Genomic DNA, 19012 nt, shown 5'->3' with positions numbered 1-19012 from the left:
TCCTCTTCTGAGGAGGAGGTGCCACTGTTATCTGATTGCAGGCGGTACTAGACTTGTCACCCCAATTCATCCCCCACCATCCACCAGCCCCTTCCTGGCTCTCGGCTTTAGTGTGCCATGATCAGCCCAGTGGGGGGCTCTTTGACCCTGTATTGTTGTGATGGGGGCCCTCCTGGCTCTGTGCAACCCCCTACTCCCTCCCACGCACCCCCCCCAGGGCTGCAGGGCTTCACTGGAGAGGCTTCTGCATTTGTGTGTTGGGTCCTCCATCAGAGATAGCTTTCAGGACCCAGGAGGGCACAGGGTCCATGATTCAGATGGCAGCCATGCCCCTGCCATCTGGTGCCCTGATGACCTTCAGATCCTGCCATGGCTGCCAGCTGGGGTTGGTAAGGATGCTGGAGCAGAGCCTGGGAGTCATGCAGATGCCCCTCCCTGGGCCGCAGTTTCTGAGCTGTTCTCTGGGGTGGCACTACTGGCCACTCTCTCCTCCTCTGTCCATGCTCTTGGCAGCAGGTCAGCCTGGAAAAGTGGCCAGAACACTCCGGCATGCTAGCTTTTCGTGTGTGGGTCACAGAAGGTCAGCTGGACTGGACTCCCACATTCAGTCTGAACGCATCTCCTCTGCCCCACCCAGCATCCTTGCCATTCACCCTTCCCAGTGGGGTGCCCATGACCAAGGTCTTTGCTACACACTTGGTGTGGCCTGTGCCCAGGGTCCCTATATGGTAATGATCCTCATCACTTCTTTCTCCTGGCTGTTAAACCTACCTCCAACCTCCAGGCAAGCTGGGTCCTATGAGGGACCCAAAGAGACCTGCTTTGCCATCACTCAGAGACCCCCTAGGTGGGGCCCAAGTTAGCCCACGCATCTCGGGTCCCTCATCTGCAGCCTGGCCTTCTGGACTCTTCTGTTGGTCAAGGGGAAGTTGGGGTTCTTCCCTGATGGTCCCCCAGCCCCTGACCTTGACTCGAAGAGTCCTTCCAAGCCTGCCTTCCCAAGGGGAAACTTAAAGCAGACCCTTCCCCACGAGGACCCATAATGGGGCCCCCACAGAGGCTGTCCCTAGGAGGAAGTGTGTGTCCTGACAGCCTCCTTATCTAGTCCTCCTGGGCCTGCAGCATCCCATGGTCTCCAGCTGTCTGTAATTTCCTTAATTACCTGCTTAGGACTTGGCTGCTTCTGGTGGCTTGGAGCTGGCTCCGGGGGTTGGAAGCTGGTGGGATAGGCACTGTGGTACCATGGACAGAGCCAGGGAGCTTTTTGTTGTTGGGGGTGGGGGGATCAAGATTAAGGGCCCCTCATTCTATCCACGTGTTCTCGGTGATGAAAGCCTGGAGGTCAAGGCTCCGCAAGCCCCACGTGTGTGTTCTCTGCCCCTTCGGGGGCCAGAGGCATACCCCAGGGGCCAGGCCCTAGTGCTTCTGGGTCTCCCCCTTAAGCCTACCATTCCTGAGTCCGCCAGCCAGGCCCCGCTCCGTGGAACAGGCCCAGGACCTCAGTGGCTGCCACCTGCTTGTAGGGTAAAGCAGGAGGGCAGAGTGTGGCAGCCTGGCATGCAGGGGTGGGGCGGCTGGCCCAGGCTCCCTGCTGCAATGCAGCGCTCTCCTGGCACGGCAGCCGTAATTGGATAATTAGTGTCACTATGCTTCCTGCCCATGGGCTTCTCCGCTCCTGCTCACTCATGCTGTCACCTTCCCTGGCAGGAAACAAACGACCGCCCCCCCACCCCCAGGGTAGAGTCATGACCCCCATGATGCTGCAAGGCCCCAGTAAGTAAAAGGGCTTTCCACTTCCCTCGAGGATGGAGGGGTACCCGGCAATGTGAGGCCACCCAGGTAGGAGTGTGGACTTCCCCCAGAAACATCCTAAGGACTCAGTTCCACTCCAGGACCCCCACCCGGGCCTCATGGTCCCCAGGAGGGATTTGGGGCCTGGGTCTGCTTGAGGATGGCTCCAGAAATGGGGGAGCATGTGAAAGGCTCCCCCAGGCGTCAGCCGCTGGCCAAGCAGAATTGTCTGGCCTCCCTGGTGGAGCCTGGTCCCGACCCATGAATTCTGGGTGTGGCTGCTGGGCTTGAGAAAACCCTCCAGGGAAACAGGCCCCTGGGGCCCTTGCTAGGGGGGCAGTGTGTGATGGTGGTGAGTTCACAGCAGAGTTCACAGCAATGCCACCAGGAGGAGCAAGGGCACCTTTCCCTGATTCCGAAGTGGAGACCAAGAGAGGTTGAGAGATTTGTCCTGGGCCTCACTCTGGCCCCAGCACCCCCAATCTCTGAGGTATACGGAAATAGATTTCCTGTCTGGTCACTTTGGTGAACTCTTTGAATTGGTTTGAACCACGTGTTCATCACTTTTCTGGGCCTCTCTGGGCCGTCACTTGGCAGATGAGCAATGTAGAGTTCTCCGGAATCAGACTACTTGAGTCCACATTGGCCTCTGCTCATTGCTCGCTGTATGATCCTTTTCTGTTTTAAGAATGATTTATTGACTGCAGCAGACTTTCATTGCAGTCTGCAGGGTCCTTGATCCTCTCTGAGACATGTAGGAGCTGCAGTTTCGGCATGTGACCTCCCAGTTCCCCAACCGGGGACCAAACCCAGGCCCCCTGCCTTGAGAGTGCAGAGTCCCAGTCACTGGAGCACCAGGGGAAGTCCCTGGCTGTGTGATCTTGAGTGAGTTTTTTAACCTCTCTGTGCCTCATCAGCTCAGTCCTAATGTGGGGATAATGACTCCTCCCGCCTTCAAGGCTTGGGGCACAGATGGAATGTGTAATTCCGCCACAACACAGAAGGGTGCTTGGTATTGCCTGTGACCTGATGGCTTGTCTGTGTCTCTCTCTCCAGTACTCTGCTGGTTCTGTCTTCTCCTTTGCCTAGAACTTCTAGGACAATATCAAATGAGATGAGAGGGAGCCCAGTTCGGAGCCACCGCATGTTCCAGGGAACCCATGGAAATGTCACAGGGTAGCAGGTCATGGAAATTCAGGGAGCCCTCCTGGCTCACCAAGAACCAGGGCTGACTTTGGTCAGGGAGGGAAGGCAGGCATCTTACCTGATGGCTGAGTTCCTCCCTACATACCTGAATTACCCAAGAGAGAGGCTTAAGCTCTGTAACAGAGACCTAGCTTAATGGACATAAAAGTCAAAGGGAGAGAGGATTTCTTCTGTGCGTAAAAGTCTAGGGAGGCAACCTTGGGCTACTTGGCCATCAGGGGTCTGGCTTCCTTGCATGGCATTGCCATCCTTGACATATGGATTCCACATGCCAGATGGAGCAAGAAAACTGCCTCTGCTCCAGTCTTCACATCAGCATTCCAGCTGGCAGGAAGGAGGAGAGGGGCAGGGGAGAACACATCCTTCTCTTTAAGGACACAACCCTGAAGTTGGCTCTGTCCCATGTGCTGCCCGAGAGTAACGCAGTTCCATGTCCCTTTTGCTCACATTGGCCGGGATCTAGTCACATGGTCCTCCGTAGCCACACTGGAGTTGGGGGAGGATAGTCGTTAGCTGGATGACTAGACTCCTAGCTAAAGATTAAAATACGACGTGGGAAGACAAGAATAGAAATCAGGGAAAGTCTAGCGACTCTCTGCCACGAGCTCCTGGGGATTCATGAGCAGCTCCTAAGGCTGGATTGTCTGCTCTGGCCATACCACCTTCTGGTTCCTTCGGAGGACAGGGTGGGGTCAGCACCTCTGAGGAAGTGCACATGCACAGCAGGGAGAGACGGGGCACCCACGGAGACCCTGGGGGCCACATGGCTTTCCAGAAGGGGACAAGAGTGGTGGCAGTGGCTGCCAGCAAGCCTGGCCTCTCAGCTCATCTGCTTCTCTGCCATGTATTGAGGCAGTCACCCAGCTGAGGCAGGCTGTGGGTGGTGCTGAAAGCCCCTGAGGCCACAGGGTTGGGGTGCAGGAAGGTCTGCTTAGGTTTCTATGCAGGCAGGTGCTGCTCCAGGAAGTTAACATTCACATGGGCCAAATGGTCAGCTGATCTGCCGGTCAAGGCAGTGGAAATTCTGTGATGACTGTATGGCCTGGGGCACCACAGGAAGCTAATCTGGATACAGAGCAAAGGGGCCACATGGCCTCAGGTTTCTTAATTGTGGGAAAGCACACAGAACTTCCAGTTTAGCATCTTGACCATTTTTAAGTGTCCAGGTTGGCAGCATTAAGTACATTCACGTGGGTGTGCAGCCATCCCCAGAACGGTCTGTTTTCCCCAATGAAAACTCTACCGCCATTAGACTCTAACTCCCCCTCCCCCAGCCCATGCCCCCTCCCCATCCTCTTCTCTCTGTCTAGGGTCTGACGACTCTAGGCGCCTCATACCAGTGGAGTCATATGGGGGTCTGTCATTGTGTCTGGCTTCTTTTACTGATCATCACACCTTGTTGGTCCAGCCGTGTTGTAGTGGGTGTCTTTGGAAGGCTGAATCACACTCCATTGTGGGGCTGGACCACGTTCTCTATATCCAGGCATGCATCGATGGAGTCTTGGGTGGTTTTAAATGTTTTAGTTATTGCGAATAAGGCTGCTGTGAACACAGGGCAACGAGTATCACTTCAAGGCCCTGCTTTCCCTTCTGTTGGGGAGATCGCCTTCAAGTAGGATGCTGGATCCTATGGTAACTGTATGTCTACATTTTTGAGACCCACCCGAAGGCAAGAACTGAATCAGGGAGAGCCCAATCCCTGCCACCTCTAGGAATCCAGACTTGTATTTCTCTGGGTTCTAGAATCCTTCTGGAGTGGACTGTGCTCAGTGGGGACCTCCAATGTCCGGAGTCCATGCATCTGTGGTTCGGTTGACCTCACATGGTCCTTTGAGTCTGTCCCTGGGGCGGCCTGGGTGTCCTGGTCACAGCACAAAAGGGGCAGCCCCACGTGGGCGGAGACGGGAACGGGTGCTGCACATGAGTTTAGGGAGAGGATTGACCCTTTTCTGCTGTTATTGTTTTTGCCCAAAGCTGTTCCCTGGGAGAGCCACTTGGCGGGTGCACAGATTGTACCAGGAACAAGGTTGGGGGGGAGGGAAGGTATGGAGGTGGGGGAAGGGAGCTGGGCTGTCCCTTTACATCTGTTTTCTCTGTTTTAGTTCCTTCTTTTATCCCATCCTCCTCCCTCCACTAGCACAAGTGTCGGAGCTGTGAGGGCCCAGGAGCTGCAGTGATGGTGCCTCTGAAATATTAATGAGGCTGTTCTCTGCTTCAGCGCCTTCCCCCCAGCCTCCCTCCCTCCCTCCCTGGCTGAAAGCAGGCCTGGCCCTTGGATCCCTCCTTTCCCCTGCCCCGGTGGTCATGGTCGTGGTCGCCAAGGTGCATCGTGCAGAAGTGGGGGTGGAGCCAGAAGGAGGGCGAGGGCCTGGGGGGGGAGGGGTGGGTGAAGTCAAGGGGGAAGGGCTGCTGGGCTCCCCGGCCCACTTGCCTGGGATCACAGGGGTCTCCTGGGCAGGACGAGGGAAGGACGCCCGCTCCCCTGAGTCTCCAAGGGCTCCTGGCCCCAAGCCCATCTGCAGGTTCCAGGTGCGTGGACATAGTGAAAGGAGGGGACTGTTATTTCAAAAAATCCCCATGGCGAGTCTGGATGCTCAGCCCCCTGGCCCCCGCACAGCTGGGTCAGCCAGGAGGGCACACACGGGGCGGGTGTCAGGTGGCATCTGGTGCCCTGGGACTGTGCCTCGCATGGCACTCAGATGGGACTGGGGACTCTACCGTGGGGGTTCTGCTCCCTGGCGGGGGTGTTCTCGGCCCCAGCTTACTGCCAGGAGGGCCAAGGGACTTCTAGCTGGTGCTACCAGCCACGATCCATCCACCCCAGGGAGGTGGCGGTGCCAGTCACAAATGCCTGGTCAGCCCTGTGGGCGCAGATGTCCTCCACCCCTCGTCTCCTCCACAAAGGTGCTGAGGAATCAGAAGGGCTATCTCTCCTGGCCGCCCAGGGTGGTATGACCCTCCCTTTGGGGACATGGAAGGCAAGGCCTGGAGGTCTGAGCCTCAGTTTTGCCTTCTCTGAAATGGAGCGAAGGCATCTCTTCGCCCTCATGGAGTGTCTGTGAGGAGGCAGTGAGGGAAGCCTCTGGAGCCAGGGCTTGGAAACGGAAGCACCCCCATCTCATTCAGAAAGCTCTAGCTGCCCAGGGCCCTGGGGGAAGGGGGTTCACAGGAGGCGAAGTAGGGGACCCAGGCAGATTAAATCAGAGGTGCTGGGACAGCTCCCAAAGCTGGTCAGCGGTGGCCAGGGAGGGCCGGCTCAAGGCGGAGAAGACTCCTGGGTTTCTGCTTGGGTGGGCATGAGTCACAGGGCCCAGGGGCAAGAGGCATCGGAAAATCCAAGTGCAAACTTGAGCAATCTCCGGCTGTGCCCCATGCGACACCCCCCCACCCCACCACCCCCCCCCGGGTAGCAGCCTGTCAAAAGTCACACAACCGGGGGAGGTAGGTCAGGAAGCACCCAGCAGGTCAGCTCCTGCCACCCCACCAGTGCTGGCCAGTTTGGGCCAGGATGGAGCAAAGGCCAGAAAGTCCGAGTCCCCTCTCCATGAAGGTTTACAATTCACTTAAGCCAATTAAGGTTTGAGAGATGGAAGTGTACAGAAATGGTATGTTCCCTGCCCTTTTGGTGCCTATAAACCATTCTAGGCAGCCAACCCAGACCAGGAAGTCTCTGTCAGGCCTGCAGCCCTGATAGGCCTGATCACTTCTGCTCTTGGCCATTTCGGGATGACTGCTGTCCTTTTTTTCAGGCAGAGGGAGGCCATCCCCCAGGCTTACAGGGAAACCAAAGGATATGCTGTTTGGTTTTGATCTTACTGATGACTCCTGTACCCGGTAGCCTGTGGAGTTGATGAAGAGGAACATTCTCAAGAGCACACTCTCCATCTTGGGGGGTCAACTTATCATCCCTGCATCCCACCTCCCAAGGCACCTGGCTTCTGTCAGACCACCCAGGCCTCCACTCACTCACTCGTCTAGGTCCCTGTCCCCAGCCACAGACCACCATGAAGTGGGCTCCCCACCCACTCAGTAACCACGTGTCTCAAAGAGATGATGACCCAAGCACAGGACAGACCCACTCTCAGGTTGGCGCCCTGGCAAACAGAGTGAAATAAGGATTTGGCCATGGGATTCTAGACTCAGTGGCAGTCGGTTTGGGCAGAACTGTGTGGAGAACCGTCCATGTGAATTGCCGCTCAGGTGCATCAGAGGCCATCGGGGGAGAGGCGGACTGGACAGTGTGCTGACTGGGCTATAGGATGGAGCTGACCAACCAGTGCAGGACAGGAGCCAAGGGGGCCTTTGAAGAAATGTGCAAAAGGGGAGGGCTAGGAGGACTGATCGGAGAAGGCAATGGCAAGCCACTCCAGTACTCTTGCCTGGAAAATCCCATGGATGGAGGAGCCTGGTGGGCTGCAGTCCATGGGGTCGCTAGGGGTCGGACACGACTGAGCGACTTCACTTTCACTTTTCACTTTCACACATTGGAGAAGGAAATGACAACCCACTCCAGTGTTCTTGCCTGGAGAATCCCAGGGACAGGGGAGCCTGGTGGGCTTCCGTCTATGGGGTCACACAGAGTCGGACACGACTGAAGTGACTTAGCAGCAGCAGCAGTAGGACTGATGCTGGGGCATGCTTTTGGGCAGTGCAGCTTGGAGACACAGACTGTCAACTTCTGAACCAGGCCACGTAGTGACCAGTCACCCAGCTGGAGGGAGACCTGTGGGGTGATAGATGGGGAGACCCCTGGGGCCTACCTGGCAGGCGCTGAGGGCCAAGGAGCGGGCCACAGATGCAGGCAGGAGGCCAGGCCGCAGCGTGGAGCAATGGCAAATCCAGTCAAGGGACCGCAGTGAGGAGCTAGGAGAACTCTGTGCCCTCAAAGAAGGCCAGGCCTTTGGAGCCAGTAAGGCCACAGCAAAGACAGTGAGGAGCAGCTCAGAGCCCCACTGTGGCTGGGTCTGGGCAACCATTGTTACTTAATGGAGGAGGATGAAGGCACCCTTGGGTGAGCCCTGGTTGTCAGGGCCAGGAGGGAGGGTGCTGTGCCCTAGAAGGGTGCAGCCTTCACCTGGATGAGCCCACCTGACTCATGTGGGCGGGCCTGGGTGCCTTCCAACCGAGTCTTGTCTGAGTGAGTGTAGAGGCCAAAACGATAAAAGGAATAGATTGTTCACCTGGCTTCCCTTTTAGAACAAAGCACTGGGGAGGTGGCTCAGTGGGGGGCCACGAAGGCACCCAGCTTGTCCTTGGGACCCCGGGGTCGAACTCACAAGATCTTGGAATGCAGGCCAGTGGCCTGCCTGCCAAGGGCATCACAGCCCGGGGTGAGTGCCGGCCAGAGCTGGGGACTCTGCTCAGGGACAAGTGACTCACATATTTGCCGGATGCCCCCCAGCCTCCCGAACTCATAGTACTCCCAGGTTGATCAACCTGCCTGTCTGAGCCCCGGGATCGGACTCCTGAGGGCATCGGTGCCCTGTCTGTGGTCCCAGGGCTGATCAAAGCCGAAGCCGGGGCCTCCGCGGATGGACGAGACCCCCCTCTCCCCTCCAGCAACCAACAGGCAAAGGGGCTGGGCGACTGAGCCCAACCTGGCCAGTTTCATCCAGGGGAGTGTCGAGGCAGGGGCACAGAGCTCAAGGTAGAGAAAGCAGGGCAGACAGGTATCCCAGAACGTGCAGCACCTAAGTGAAGGTGGGGAAGGAGGCTGGAGAGGGGAGGTGACACTTCGGGGCGTCTGCAGAGAACTCAGGAGTGTGACTGACAGTCAGAAGCTGCCATCTCGGCTTCCAGCACTTCCAGAGCGAGCCTGCAGTCAGAAGCAGGAGACCTGGGTGTCCCTGTGTCTCTGCCCCTTCACCTGGCCAAGTGACAAATGGGAGGGAGATTCCTGCCATGCCTGCCTGGGTGGGTGGCACCTTCACAGAGCATCCCAGAAGGAGCCCACCCGGCCACAGACTAATGCCTGGAAGCCTCGCTTCCTTCAAATCCCCTGAGCTCCAGGCACACCCTGGGGTCCCCACTCCCCTGTCTCCTGCAGCCCCAGCCCTCATCTCCTGCCTCCCTCCCCTATCATCTGTCATCGACCAGCAGCCATCTGCTTGGTGGTGGCCTCTGCCACTCTTGGTCCCATGGGATCAGCAGCCCGCTTTCCTGTCCTGGTCTCAGAATACTCTTCCCTCCAGAAAGAAATGTTCACTCCTCCATCCCAACCCCCAGCTGAAACTGTGCCCCCTCCCAACACTCCGAAGCTGTTATGGCCATGTGTCTCAGTAGCAGGACCCGCTAGGTACCCACCTCCTGGCTAGAGAGTGCAAGGACCTGTTCAGTCCTGCCCACCCCTCCATAGCCAGCAGGGATGGCCAGCATGGGCACAGAGTAGGTGCTCAGGAAAGATCAGTCAGATGGCGAACAGGAGGGACAGGCGGTGGGGAGATGCGTGGGAGCCGGAGAGGACCGTGCATTCGCGAGTCTGCCATCTTGTTCCCACGTCTTCCGGCAGGGAAGGCTGCTTCATACAGAAACTGTCTAGAGTGTTAACACTTAAGTGCCCAAACTTTGACAACCTGGCTCATTTTAGATGGCCATTGGCTGAGATACCTCTCGGGCTACACCTCTGTGGCAGGGACCGCCTCAGTGTCCAGAGGAACCGAGAGCCCCTCTGTGTTCCAAGCCCCCTTGGGCTTGTGGGCAATGAAGGAAATGAACCTTGTTTCCCAGAGACCTTGGTCTCAGCCCCTGAGGACTGGGGCAAGTCCCAGTCCTGGCGTTGGCCGGCTTCTGAGAGCAGCCATGGCTCTCCTGAGATCAGAGGCCACACGCCTCTGGGCCATTGTGTTTCCATGGGCAGTTCTAGATCAGAAACCTGGGTGGGTAGCCAAGAGCTGCTTCCAAGAGGATCCTTGTGAGCCGGGAGCTTCCCCAAAGGTGAGGGATCCAGCCCAACTCAGCCACGTTGCCAGGAGGCATCAGCGCTGGTGTGAAGGCCAAGGCCATGTGTGCTGAGACTCATTCAGTCCCGGGAGCTTAGTGCGTGGCCTTGGCGATGCCGCCACTCCCCGCAGGCCACCAGCCGGGATGAGAGGAGGGGAGAGACTAGCTGGAGAAGCTCGGGACCAGGGACCAGGCAGCCCAGTGGCCCCTGTGGTCCGCACCACCAGACCCAGTGAGGGCTGTGAACGGGGCAGCCAAGGGTACCGGAGTTCCTCAGGCAAGTTTCAGGATGCTCCATGGAGGAGGAAGGTGGGTGGCCCGGGACTTAGCCTGCTGTTGTTAATTTGGGGGAGACCCCAGCTCTTCATTTTGCCATCTGGAGGGCCGCAGGGTGTGGGGAACGGGGTGGTGCTGTGTTGTGGGGCAGGGCGACAGAGAATTCACCCATGACCTGTGGCTGTATTCCTCTTTTTCCTCCGCCCTCCCCTTCCACTCCCTCTCTCCCTGCCTGCTTCCCCTTCCCTCTGACCTTCTCCCCTCCTTTTCTCCTTCCCACCCCACCCTCTCCCTTCCTAGCCCTGGACCCCAGGTGCCTCCAGGGCAGCAGAAACACTCTGTGCGCTAAGCCCTGACCTAGCACCCAGCTGGCTCTGTCCATGGCTTTCCCTGTTCCCTGGACCCCCGCGGGCCTGAAACCTTGAGCTGCAGGGGCCCCGCCTGAAGACCACTGCCGCCAGGGACTTACGGCATGCCGGCTGCGCGGGGAGAGTCTTAAATCAGGCAAGCGAGGGAGTGTGATGGAGTGCCTATGCCGGGGCAGGACCACCCACTCTTCGTTTCATCCCAACATGTCATGCCTGCTCCAGTGTGGGGGCCCAGGTGGACTTGGGGGGACAGCGAGAGCCCCCATGTCCCAGGTTGCCTAGTGCTGGCAGCTGCAGGTCCCCACCGGGAGGCTCTCACTCTGCCTCCTGCCCCCAGTGGCAAGCCCTGCCAGCTTGTGCACTTGTGGTGGGCAGGACGGAGGGGTGACCTGGCAGGCAGGCCTGGTGGGCATGAGGGCCTGGCCCGGCCTGGGGGTGGGGGCGGGGGAGCAGGGGAATTTTGCACCCAGTGAGTCGTGGCTCAACCTGAGTGCACATTTGCAGAGAACGTTCCAGAGAGGGGACCTTGGTTTCATTTCAACTGCGCTTCTCACCTTCTCCCCAGGTGTCTGCACTTGGCCACCCCAGTTACACCTCACCCCGGTGCTGGGACCTCAGGGGGCCGCCTACCCCCTGCGGAGGCTGCACTTGCGAGAACACCCCCCCTCCCGTGCCACAGGCAGGATGGGCGACGTGGCCAACAGTTCCATCGAGTTCCACCCCAAACCCCAGCAGCAGCGGGAGGCCCCACATGCAGGCGGCTTCGGGTGCACGCTGGCCGAGCTGCGCTCCCTCATGGAGCTCCGGGGGTCCGAGGCGCTGCAGAAAGTCCAGGAGGCCTATGGGGACGTGGGCGGGCTCTGCAGGAGGCTGAAGACCTCACCCACTGAGGGTAAGTCTGCCAGCAGAGCGGGTACGCCAGTGGTGCAGGGCCATTACCTCCCCACGCTCCTCCCTGAAGAGGCTCCGTAGCCCCAGGGCAGCCCAGGCTTGCAGCCGCTTCCCAGAGGCACTCTTCACTAAACCATGACCACAATTGTGCCCTTGTGCCCTCCCTGGGCAACCATTTTCCCCTAGAGTGGGAGGTGCTCTGCATGGGGCAACCTGCCCCCCTGCCTCCATCACCAGTGGTTCCCACTCGCATCTCGTCTCTGGATGAAATAGCAATGGAGTACCCAAGTCGAGTAAGGGAGGAAGCTGGCACCGAATGGCACATGCTGGCGGGATGGGCCCTAAACTGAAACCTCAGCAAGAGATTAGCAGGGCAGCCCTTGACCAAGTGTTCCCCACGTGCTGTCCCCCTTCTGTGTCCTCCAGAAGGTTCTGAGCATGAAGGCCTTATGGGTCTGCTGGGAGGCCAGGACCCCCTGGTGGGGGGAACCAGGCTTGGCCCCAGATTCCACCACCTGGAGCATTTCTGGCCTAGCTGCCACCTCCCTGGCAGGGCTATTGGGGCTACCCCAGGCCGGTGCCAGGACGGGCCCCGGCCAGCGCAGATGGATCCTGTCAGCCCTGTCTCGGCTGGCACACCTTCGTCCAACAGTGCCACCCTTGTCTCCTGCTCCCTGGCTCCATCTGTCTGCAGGTGACACCAGGGCTGCAACAGGGGGTAGAGATGTGCCCCTGCTCCCCCCAGAGGAGGTGGGCCTGAGGCCAGGTGAGAGCACGCCCACCTGGCCAGGTCAGGAGCACTGACAGCCCACCTGGGTCCCTCCTGCTTTGTGCTCTCAAGGGCCCCAGCCTGGTGCGGGTGTGCGATCGATCAGGGGCAGATGACTTGGCTCAGAGCCAGAGGATCTCTATCTTCCCCTCCTCCTGGCCCGTCCCCCCACCCCCAACTTGGGGCTGGGTGTGGGGAGGCCCGGGGTAGAGGGCCATTTAGCCACCAGGGCCCTGGCCTCTCCCAGATAAAAGGAAGCAGATGGGCTTCAGCTGGCAGCTCCTTCCTCTGCCTGTCAGGCCTTGTTAAATATTTAAAATGTCAAGGCCCCTGGGAACGTGCCCGATTCTGCCAGTGTCTCTGGTGCTCACCCGGTGGAGGGGCAGGCCTAGAGAAGAGCAGGTGCCCAGGTGGGTGGCCTGGCCACAGCAAAGGGAGCCAGCCAGTCCACTCTGCATCTGGAAGAAGGAGCGGGTCCAAGCCCCCCTAGATGCTCCCACTGCCATTCAGACACAGTGACCTGAGCTCCAGGATGGGGCGGGGGTCGGGGTGCAGCTTAGCTGAGCCCCAGAGCCCCTGCACACCCCCTGGAAAGGTGGGGGGGGCAGCAGGCCAGGCAGGTGCATGCTATATTGGAGGATGGGACTTTGGGTTTCCTCCCGGCAATAAGTGCATCCAAGAAAATTCCAGAAGCTGGGAGCCTAGGCCAGGTTAGGGTGAGCGGCCCTTCCCCTGGCTGGCCTCCGCTGACACTCATGGAAAGGAGGGGCAGATGAGTGGAGAGCCGCACGATGTGGTCCTAATCCAATTCTGACGGCATCTGGCCTCTGGTCCGGGCAGGGTGCCCATCTGTGTCCATGCCAACCGCTGGCCACTGCCCCTGCAGCCTGGACCCGGGCTGGACCAGTGCGTGCTCCAAACCAGAGGGGCTGCTCTTGGCTGTCTTGAGTCGCCCCCACGAGCACTTCTCCAGACCCCAGCACCAACAGGAAGGCCAAGGCCTTGGGCTGATCTAGGGCAAGGGAGAGAGAAGCATTGCGGCAGCATCAAGGGCAAACCAAGGCCAACAGACAGGCCAAGGGAGGGAGAGAGGAAACTCCTGGGAAAGGGGCCCTGAGGGCGCGGCTGGGCAGATGGGGCCGGTCAAGCAGTGTGCAGATTCTTGAGGCGTGACGGGGGCCCAGGGGCTCTCTAGACAGTGGGTTGGGCCTCTGTGGTTCTTGGTGGCTCCAAGTCAACACCCTTTCCCAGAGTGGGGGTAGTGGAGACCCTGGGTATCTGGGAGATTCAGGGTTCAAGAACCTTCTGAGTAGTAAGCCCACTTTTCATATCTTCTGTAGGTCAGGGGAGTGGGACACAAGCCCTCAGTTGGGTCCCCAGGCCCTTAGGAGCTGAGGTTCTCAGTTTCTTCCAGTGGGAGACCACAGCCTCCAAAAACTTGACCCGCGGCCGGGCCCAGGCACAGTGAGGCCAGCAGAGAAGGGCAGAGACAGCTGTGGCTGCTGCTGGGTGGGGGAGACAGTGTGCAGTCACAGCCTAGTTCAGAGGGTGTGTTCTTGTCAGTCCTTCCACCCTGAGGGCCTCCATCGTCCCCTCCCCAGAAACCAACTTTCCCTACCCAGCACATGCCCACCCTCCTTCTTTTGGACTCCTCTATACCACCTGGAGGAGCCTGGTAGGCTGCAGTCCGTGGGGTCGCTAAGGGTCGGACACGACTGAGCGACTTCACTTTCACTTTTCACTTTCACACACTGGAGAAGGAAATGGCAGCCCGCTCTGGTGTTCTTGCCTGGAGAATCCCAGGGATGGGGGAGCCTGGTGGGCTTCCGTCTATGGGGTCACACAGAGTCGGACACGACTGAAGTGACTTAGCAGCAGCAGCAGCAGCATATCACCCTCAGCATATTCATCTTCTCGAGTCATCTGGGACCACATCTTGTGTGGCTTTCTAAGCAGACAAGGAGCACCCCATGGGCTGGGACCCCAGCCCTTCCGGTTGCCCCACCCCGACTGCCACCCCTCCGCACTGGAGGCCTTGAGAGTTGTAGCTCCTCAGGGCTGGCAACTGCAAGCCACGGAGTCCATGAGGTGTCAGTGTGGAGCCAGGCACTTGGGAGCGCCGAAAAGCCAGAAAGTTTTGGGGTGGAGGGGTCCTGTGGAAGGGTCTGGAAGGAAGCCGAAGCCCAAGGGCCGAGGGTGAGACCAGGGCACTGTGTCTGCCCCTGGGGAAGATGGCCAAGCCAATGTCTGGCCTTGGGAGGCAGCAACCTGAATGCCAGTCCCACATGGAATCTTTCACTGCCTTCAGGAATGGGCCTGAGGAGACTCACCCTGTGAAAGCAGATATCCAGAGGCCTTGGTGCTGACTTGGGTAGGAAGTGGATTGTCCCAAGAATGAGAAATCAGGCCACAGATTCTTAAATGAGTGCCTGGGGCCAGCCCCTTTGTGGGTGTGGATTTTGCACCCTGCGTTCCCTCCCTGCCACCCCCCACACACAGCAGCTTTCGAGGATGCAGAGGCGGGTGTTAGCTCCTGGCCCCACCCAGGCGTATGGAAGGGTGGTCCAGCCCTTCCTCATTCTGGGGTCTCCGCGCTATAGCGTGCTCGCACACCTGTGCCATCCAGGCAGCTGGAGATGCTGCCTGCGCCCCCTATGTGCCCCCGAGGCTTTGCAGAGAAGGGCTCCAGGCTCTCGGCCACTGCGGTTCCACTTACTGGGAGCTTTCAGTCTAGAGGGAGAGACGGGCGGATGTGGAGAAGGGAGCGGGGGTGCGGGGCTGGCCTTTGCCATCGTCTCCTTCTGTGCCTCTGCTCCGCATCCCGGCACTGCGCAGGCCTGGCTGATAACGCCAACGACCTGGAGAAGCGCAGGCAGATCTACGGGCAGAACTTCATCCCACCCAAGCAGCCCAAGACCTTCCTACAGCTGGTGTGGGAGGCCCTGCAGGATGTGACTCTCATCATCCTGGAGGTGGCTGCCATCGTATCCCTGGGCCTCTCATTCTATGCACCGCCCGGGGAGGAGAGCGAAGGTGAGGGGCAGGGCGGGGTGTGGAGGGGAGGGGCACGAAGGGGCGGGGCGTGGAGGGGAGGGGCACGAAGGGGCGGGGCGTGGAGGCGCACGGCGGGCCGAGGGCGGCACCACCTAGGGGCCGGAGGAGGGGAGGGTCCCAGGAGGTACCGGCAGCAGGAAGGAGTCAGTGAAGGAATTCATCTGCCGCCTCCGTCCTTCCCTTCTGTCCTCGGGCGGGCGCAGCCTGTGGGAACGTGTCGGCTGGGGCCGAAGACGAAGGGGAAGCCGAGGCGGGCTGGATCGAGGGGGCTGCCATCCTGCTGTCTGTCATCTGCGTGGTCCTGGTCACGGCCTTCAACGATTGGAGCAAAGAAAAGCAGTTCCGAGGCCTGCAGAGTCGCATCGAGCAGGAGCAGAAATTCACCGTCATCAGGAACGGACAGCTCCTCCAGGTGCCCGTGGCCACGCTCGTGGTGGGGGACATCGCCCAGGTTAAGTATGGTGAGTTCGCTCAGGGTAGCCCCTCCAGCACACTCGGCTGGGTGCTTCTGTGGGCCCGGTTCCCTGGAAGCTGGACGACAGGACTGGGGATGGGTGGCTACCCAGGCCCAAGGGGACGTCCTCTGGGAGTGGTGGGAGGCAGTGGGGAGGAACGCTGCTCAGATACACGGACGGTCTGTGGTTCTGGCTGCCTGGCCGGCCTTAGGAGACCTGCTGCCCGCCGACGGCGTGCTCATCCAGGGCAACGACCTCAAGATCGATGAGAGCTCCCTGACGGGCGAGTCGGACCATGTGCGCAAGTCGACAGACAAGGACCCCATGCTGTTGTCAGGTGAGCCTCCAGGGGAAGCAGGGCTCCTGGTCCTGGGAGGCCTGGGACAAGACCTGAAGGTGCTGAGCGTGCCTCCCAGCCCACGGTACAGATGTCTGTCTCAGCCTCTCTGTGTTGCTATGCCAGGCACTCATGTCATGGAAGGTTCTGGAAGAATGGTGGTGACGGCCGTGGGTGTGAACTCCCAGACGGGCATCATCTTTACCTTGCTTGGAGCTGGTGGAGAGGAGGAAGAGAAGAAGGATAAGAAAGGTAAGGCAGCACTAACCGTTGTATGAAGCCTGCTCTATCTTCTGAGCCAGCCTGCTGGTGGTCCCTCACTCAACCCGTCCCTGCTCTGGCACTGATGAGAACCAGCCCTCAGCGTGTGGGGCCCATACCCTGTCTCCTGGAATTCCTTTTGGATGCCCCTCTTCTGAGGTCTTTGCCCTATAGCCAGCAGGTTGGGGCCTCCAGTCTTATGCGAGGCAATTTCCTTTGGATGGCTGTACCCTGAAGGCTTTGGGGCATGTGTGCCCGGGTGCAGGTGTGCTAGGGTGTGGGGAGGTCCCTGCTTGAGTAGGAAGGGAGTTGGAGGGCAGAGACCAGCCACCGTGGCTTGGGAGAGCACTTCGGGGCCATCTTTGGGGGGATGTTCAGACCCCATGGTGAGGTGCTAAGGGTCCCAGGCCACCATCTCAGCTAGGGAAATACAGCCGAGGTGGAGTGCTCCCAAGTAGGATGGCCTGGGCACCCTAAAGGCCATAACGGCAAAGGAAGCTAAGAGGGGGCCGGGACCCTCACCCTGAGAGAAAGCACTGTCGAGGGACAGATGTCTTCAGAGATCCCAGCTCTGTATCCACCCTGGCACATGCCTACCCAGCTGCCTCCCCTTGCCACCATCCTAAGCCCCAGACATGGCAGGTGCCCCCTGCAGTCCTCATAACATCTGCTCACAATTCACCTTGCACTGACCTGGATCTCCCTTCAGGACACTCCTGTGACAAAGCAGGTGAGGAATGGCGTTTGCTCCATGTGCACCCTACCTCTGAGTGAAGCCCCCTGGTCCCACTAGAAGTACAAAGACACACACTGGTACAGGGAGGACCGTGTACCAGACGCCTGCAGCCAGGGTTCTGCGGACAGGGACAGCGGGTCGCCAGTCACCAGCTCCACCCCAGTCAATCAAGGCCACTGGGCCTTGAGCGCAGGTGGGATCAGTCTGCCAGCCCAGGAACACGGGGACGGGTCAACATAATGAAAGACCTCCTCATGTCCCCCTCCCTGGGCCACTGTGTTCCTTGGAGGAGATGGGTGAGCTTCTGTTGCCTAGAGGCTTCCCAGGACCCAGGACCCCAGGTCGCCCCCCTCCACGTTCCTTCCTGGGCTCCTCCCCTCCCGCTGGGTCCCTTCAATGTCAGAGGCCTGAAGGCCTCTGTCCTAGGCCCCTTATAGTTGACCTCCAGCCCCCTGGGTCCCCACAGCCCCGGCTCCTGTCTCCCGCTTGCTACGTCAGGTAGGAGGTATCTCCAGTACCTGGCTTTCTAGAGGAAGGGAGCCCCAAGGGGAAGCCGACCTGGCCAGGCTCTGGGAGGGGGTGTTGCACCCACTCCTGCGCACTGGAGACTGGCAGGTGGAGTCTCACCCTCTCCCTACCTCCGATGCGATCCATCCTGCCTGCAGGCTCAGTGCTTCCTGACCACCAAAAGCTGTTTCTTGCCTTCTGGCCTGACTCCTCATGGTCCTCTTTGGGCTGACTTGTCTTTCTTCCTCCTCCCCTCCCTTGGTTCCTGCCTGCTCTGCAGGCCAGGTCCAGCCCTCGTCTTCTGGCTGTGCTCATCTCAAACCTCCCTACCTCTTCCAGAAGGCTCCCCCAATCACAGGGTGACACCCTTTCCTTGTCCTGGATTGTCACCCACCCCTTCGCCTCTGAACGCCCCCATGGGGCCCAACCAACCCCCCATGAGGGTGGGGAGGGAGCCTCTCCCGCTTGTCTGGAACCCTCCAGAGCACACCCCAGCACCTGGGAGCTACGTTTCCTGCAGTCTGCATCCCAGGATCTCCAGTGACCATGAGCTATTCCGTGGGGGCTGACTAGCCAGCCCACGCGAGCCCTTCCTGGCTGGGGTCAGTGGTCTTTGGACATAGGGCTGTCCGTGTGCGGCTTCTGGAGAGCTCTCCTGGGTACAGGTGAAGCAAGAGGAGCTGGGGTACAGAACCTGAACCCCCAAGCCCGAAGCCCCTCACCTGCTGGCTCTCCTGAGCCCTCCCAGCGGGACAGTCCTTGCCAACCTTGCAAACCAGAGGCATGGCCGGCACCATTTACGTTGGCACAGGGAAGCTAGTCACTGCCACCATTCCTAGCAGCCAGCTTCAGGCTTTATGGTGGCAAAGCACATCATCAAAGGACCCCCGCACAGATCCATCTGGGGACCAGCCCTGATGTTCCCTCCAGTGCTGTGGGTGTCCTGACCCTGGCCAACTCCTCTCCCTCCACAGCCATGCTGTGTAGAAAGCTGATCTCTAGGCCACCGGGCTTAGGAACCATCTAGGCCAGGGAACCGCAACCCTCCGAGCCCCGGATAGATACTGCTCCATGTAGAACCCGGGCTGCATAGCAGGACGTGAGCCGTTGTCTTCCATGAAAGCAGTCTCTGGGGCTAGCAAGGTTGGGGACCGCTGATCTAGGCAAGCCCCTTGTGCTGGTTCTGGCCTGTGGGTTCAATGCCCGCCCCTCCTCCCGCACACACTGGCTGCAGTGTCTTGTGCCCCGCTGTCCCGTTTGCGTGTGTGTTACCAGGGCCATGTGGTGTTCTCAAGTCTCCGTGTCTGTCGTTCCTCTCCGTTGTAGGCAAGCAGCAGGATGGGGCGATGGAGAGTAGCCAGACCAAAGGTAATGGGCGCTCTGCACTCAGGATGGGTGGCAGAGGGCGCCAGGTGGGGTGGG

At 59.5% G+C, this 19012-nt stretch overlaps 1 protein-coding gene across 1 annotated transcript in view; it reads left to right on the top strand.

Annotated features, from left to right (window-relative positions):
- ATP2B3 (ATPase plasma membrane Ca2+ transporting 3) overlaps positions 1 to 19012 on the top strand; it is a 65532-nt gene that overhangs the window by 13711 nt on the left and 32809 nt on the right. The window contains exons 10-25 of the mRNA XM_088834326.1: positions 5230 to 5526; positions 7765 to 7906; positions 8557 to 8644; positions 10068 to 10213; positions 10918 to 11049; positions 11146 to 11472; positions 11658 to 11764; positions 11898 to 11950; positions 12025 to 12122; positions 12166 to 12237; positions 13081 to 13146; positions 15076 to 15273; positions 15444 to 15755; positions 15961 to 16086; positions 16213 to 16338; positions 18917 to 18958. Coding sequence (XP_088690452.1) covers positions 5230 to 5526; positions 7765 to 7906; positions 8557 to 8644; positions 10068 to 10213; positions 10918 to 11049; positions 11146 to 11472; positions 11658 to 11764; positions 11898 to 11950; positions 12025 to 12122; positions 12166 to 12237; positions 13081 to 13146; positions 15076 to 15273; positions 15444 to 15755; positions 15961 to 16086; positions 16213 to 16338; positions 18917 to 18958 — 2332 coding nt within the window. The remainder of the gene's footprint in view (positions 1 to 5229; positions 5527 to 7764; positions 7907 to 8556; positions 8645 to 10067; positions 10214 to 10917; positions 11050 to 11145; positions 11473 to 11657; positions 11765 to 11897; positions 11951 to 12024; positions 12123 to 12165; positions 12238 to 13080; positions 13147 to 15075; positions 15274 to 15443; positions 15756 to 15960; positions 16087 to 16212; positions 16339 to 18916; positions 18959 to 19012) is intronic.

This window comes from Moschus berezovskii, chromosome X (genome assembly GCF_049115385.1).
Source record: "Moschus berezovskii isolate FMDL1 chromosome X, NW_MosBer_1.0, whole genome shotgun sequence".
Lineage (NCBI taxonomy): Eukaryota > Metazoa > Chordata > Mammalia > Artiodactyla > Moschidae > Moschus > Moschus berezovskii.
Note: the sequence above shows the minus strand (reverse complement) of the source record. Positions and strands in the feature narration are given on the sequence as shown.